We start from the raw sequence: 4,089 nt of genomic DNA on the forward strand, positions 1-4,089 counted from the left end.
CTTGGGAATTGCTCCTTTATTCTGTCCTATCTCTTACTGTTCACTAAGATGCCAAAATTCTAGAAGAAAAGACAGGAAATCTGCTAATTCTCCTAGCTGTTTTTGTCCCTCCCACAAGTTACACTTAACTCACACTTAACACACAAAATTACAGAACCAGAAAAATTTTGCCAGAAGATGTGGCATTCAGTAGACTTCAGTCTGGATCTTGCTCTAATTCTTAATAGCTATATGACCATAAGAAAATCAATTTAACCTCTCTTTAACCTTTAGTTTCTGTTTGTCTTATAGGGAAATTAATCAATTACTATTCATATTCTTATGTTGATATGAGTAAGAGATTTTATAAAATCTTAAAGGACTATATTGGGAAAGTTAGGTGGCACAGTAGAAAAAGTACTGTGGAGGCAGGAGGATCTGAGTTCTAATCAGACTTCAGACACTAGCTGCGTGTCCCTGGTAAGTCACTTAACCCTTTTTGCCTCAGCTCCTGATCTGGAAAATAAAAGGGCAAGTCACTCTACTCTCTTTTTCAGGAAAATTTCAAATGACTTCATGGAGAATGGTGCATTACTCAGCAATATATATGTGGTTATCTACCTAGATTATAAATTCCTTGAGCAGAAGGAATCATTACTCTTTCTACATCCTATATAGAAAATTGGAGATCCCCTTAACTATAGTAGTTTTCAGGCAAACATGAAATATTTTATGCAACATTTATTAAACAAAGATTTTAAGGATCAGGTAAAGAAACTTTGATTTAATGAAATCAGACAATGATCCAATCTATACCTTTGAGTGAGGGAATAACAATATGAAAAGAAACTTTGCATGGATGAATCAATCCAATATTATAGCTAGAAGAGACAACAACTATGAACTACATTAGTCCTCTCATTTTAAAAGTGAGGATGCTGAAGTTCAGAGAAATTAGCAACTTACTTGGAGACATATTGATAGTAACTGGTGTAACATCCATGATCTTAAGTGGGGTCAAATCTGCCTCACAGAATTCCATAGTGCCCCCCAGAACTCCAGGAGAGGGGGCAGTTGGGACAGTTAGAAACCTGAATATAAAAAGCCAGGTCACCCTACTTGCAAGGACACTTGGATCTCACTTCTTCTGGGTTCAAGGGCTGGGAGGAAGAGTTAGATTACTCTTTGGTTAGCTGATCTCTGACCTCAAGGGCTGAGTGCTACTTTACTGGCTTACTACTGAGAGAATATCTCAATTGCAGCATCTTTTTTTTTTTTAGCAGGCAGACTTCAATTTATTCATTGAAAACATTTATGTGGTGGTCACAGCAGCTGCTTGGGTCCTCTGGACAGACACTCTAGTGTGAATCTTCAGAAGATGGTCAATGAATTCCTGATAGGGAGACTTGGTGAAAACAGTCTTTTTCCACGGGTCTGGGGTTAGATAGCTGTATGTTTTGGAGATGGCATCAAAAGTAGCTTTAGCAAAGTTGTCCAGAGTAGTAGTACTCACCCTAGAAGAAGTGTAGCAATCATCAATTCCAGCCATAATCAACAGTTTTTTAGGCACAGGAGCTGAGACAATGCCAGTACCTCTGGAGGCTGGGATCAGACACACCAGAACCAATCCACAATGACCAGTGACCTTGCAGGGTACTGTGTGAGGCTTGCCAATATTGTTCCCCCAGTAGCCACATCTCACAGGAAAGATGGACAGCTTGGCCAGAATGATAGCACCACAAATAGCTGTGGCCACTTCCTTGGAGCACTTGACACCCAGGCCAACATGGCCGTTGTAGTTACCAATGGCTACAAAAGCCTTAAACAACCTGGTTAGCTACCCAGCTCTAGTCTTTTTCTGAAAAGGCATGATCTTCAGAACCTCATCCTTCAATGAGGGCCCCAGGAAGAAATCTATGATCTCAGACTCCTTGATAGGAAGGGAGAAAAGATAGATCTCCAGAGACTTGATCTTCATGTCCTTGACCAGCCATCCCAGCTTAGTGACAGGAAGCCACTCCTTGTCTTTGGCTTTTCCTCCCCTGGCCCCATGGCCCTGGCCCCGGCTTCTCCTGGGGCCCCGGCCTCGCCCATGGCCCCAACCATGACCTCGGCCCCATTGCAGAAGCCATTGCGGAAACCACCTTGGCCTCTGACTCCAGGGCCCCCGGGGTCTCCTGCTCCTCCCACAGCACCAGCCATCATCCACCATTTGGTGTCCAATAGAAGTAGAAGTCAATTGCAGCATCTTAACTAATCTCTATACAGATCTTCAAGCAAGACTACCTTTCCATCTTAAACTTAGTTACATTAGTTTAGGAGAAAGATTACTTAGTGTGTGGGATAGAAGTTAAGTTGTTCAAAACACATTCCGCTTTGGGGGAATGTATAGCCAACTAGTTCATTAAAGATTTTAGATAGCTTACCTCCCTTTCATTCCTAAAACCATTTCCCCTCACCATGTTTTCCTGAAAATAATAAATCCCTTCACTTGTTAAGCTACTGGGCCTATGTGAAGTTAACTAGGATATACTTACCATTCAATATACTTTACCAAAGAAAATGTCCATTCAAATAAGCTCTAGTGCAGCTTCTTCCTGAGAGCAAGTCATTTGTATTTGAAGTTAACCTGGAACCTATTCTATCCTAGGGTTTGGGGAATAATTTAAACAGTGAGAGTTGTTAACCTCAGTGGGATTATTTCCTATCTAGTTACCAACTTGCACCCTGAATTAACTATATGTATACAGCCTCCATTGCTTGAACTAAAAGGGATTCAGTTGAACAGTTATTGCCCTCTGGTCCAACTGCTTCTGGAGGAGAAAGGATTCTACTGACTCCTACCCCTTCCCCTGGTTAGGACAGCCAGCTTCATCCTCTACTTGGACTCCATTACTAACCATAGCTAATCTGTGTCAATTCAACACTGGTCAAACAAGGACCTGAATCAAGTTTCAATAATCATTGAAAAATTCTTTGTTCTATGACATGCTTCATGCATACATGTGCAACAGTTTGCAATAGAGAAAGACTATATTTCTGGCACTATGAAAGTATACCTATGATGAAGAATGGGCAGTCTTCTTCAGGATGTTCCTGTTGTACTCCATTTTGAATTATTCAACCTACATGAATTCTTCCTATGGAGAATGTATGTTATGGTGGGGAAATGAAATGAAACAAGGAAATCTTGGGAATTTTTAGATCTACCAGTATGTCCAGAAGTATCAGCTAGAGAGAGAACTTTTGACTCATCCATAAGTCACTAAAGAATGGAATGATTGATATGCAGTGTGTACCATTTGTTCCCTGAGATCATTTTACAGATAGAAATAATCGATGCTATATTAAGCCTGAACATATCCAACCATCCCATAACATCCAGGAAAATCAAGAGCCAAGTTCATTAGAAGGAAGAAAAGCCTGGAAACAAAATTAATAAAAAGTTCTATAACTATTTATTTAAAAAAAAGAAAGAAAAATAAAAGAATATGGGGAAAATAGTTCTTATCAATGCTCCATGGAATGATTCTCTATCCAGAGGCAAAAAGAAGAGCCAAAAGTTCCTGTTTTCTAAGATAAACTACTCCTTGTTACTACACCTTCTTCTTTCTATTGTTTAACATGTTTCCCCTTGCCATTGGCTTTTCTGAGGCTTCAGATAGCCTAATGGAAATTAGAGTTTTTTTACATGATCCATTTCATTGTGATTCCATGTAGATATCAATGTAAAACTTTTAAAAAGAGAGTGCAGAATGACATTTTCTCTTTGATATTTCTGTTATGCTTATTTCAATAGTGATATTACTCCCTGAGAAAACTTTTTAAGGGTTCACTTTTCTAATGTCAATTGAGTGTCAGTAGAAATACTGCTCCCTATTGAAAAAAATCAATGCTTCATCTTTCTGTTCCCATATGCTATCACTTCTGTAAAATAGTTTAACCAAGGCCATGGAAGTAGAGTAGTTGCAAGGGTAGATACAATCAGAAAATCCAAAAGAAGTACAGTAAAAAATCATTTAGTGGAGCTCTCCCAAAACTCTTCTCCAAATAATTTTAAAATAATGTTTCAAACTGAATTCAGGAGTGAAGGAGCCAACAAAAGGTCAA

The 4,089-nt window shown here is 39.2% G+C and overlaps 1 protein-coding gene across 1 annotated transcript; it reads right to left on the reverse strand.

Annotated features, from left to right (window-relative positions):
• Positions 1–1,291: 1,291 nt before the first annotated feature.
• LOC123231556 (40S ribosomal protein S2-like) lies at positions 1,292–2,181 on the reverse strand. Its single transcript, XM_044657842.1, is given in 2 exon segments — positions 1,292–2,064; positions 2,124–2,181. Coding segments are annotated over 2 exon segments (831 nt in total).
• Positions 2,182–4,089: the final 1,908 nt, after the last annotated feature.

This window comes from Gracilinanus agilis, chromosome 1 (assembly GCF_016433145.1).
Source record: "Gracilinanus agilis isolate LMUSP501 chromosome 1, AgileGrace, whole genome shotgun sequence".
Lineage (NCBI taxonomy): Eukaryota > Metazoa > Chordata > Mammalia > Didelphimorphia > Didelphidae > Gracilinanus > Gracilinanus agilis.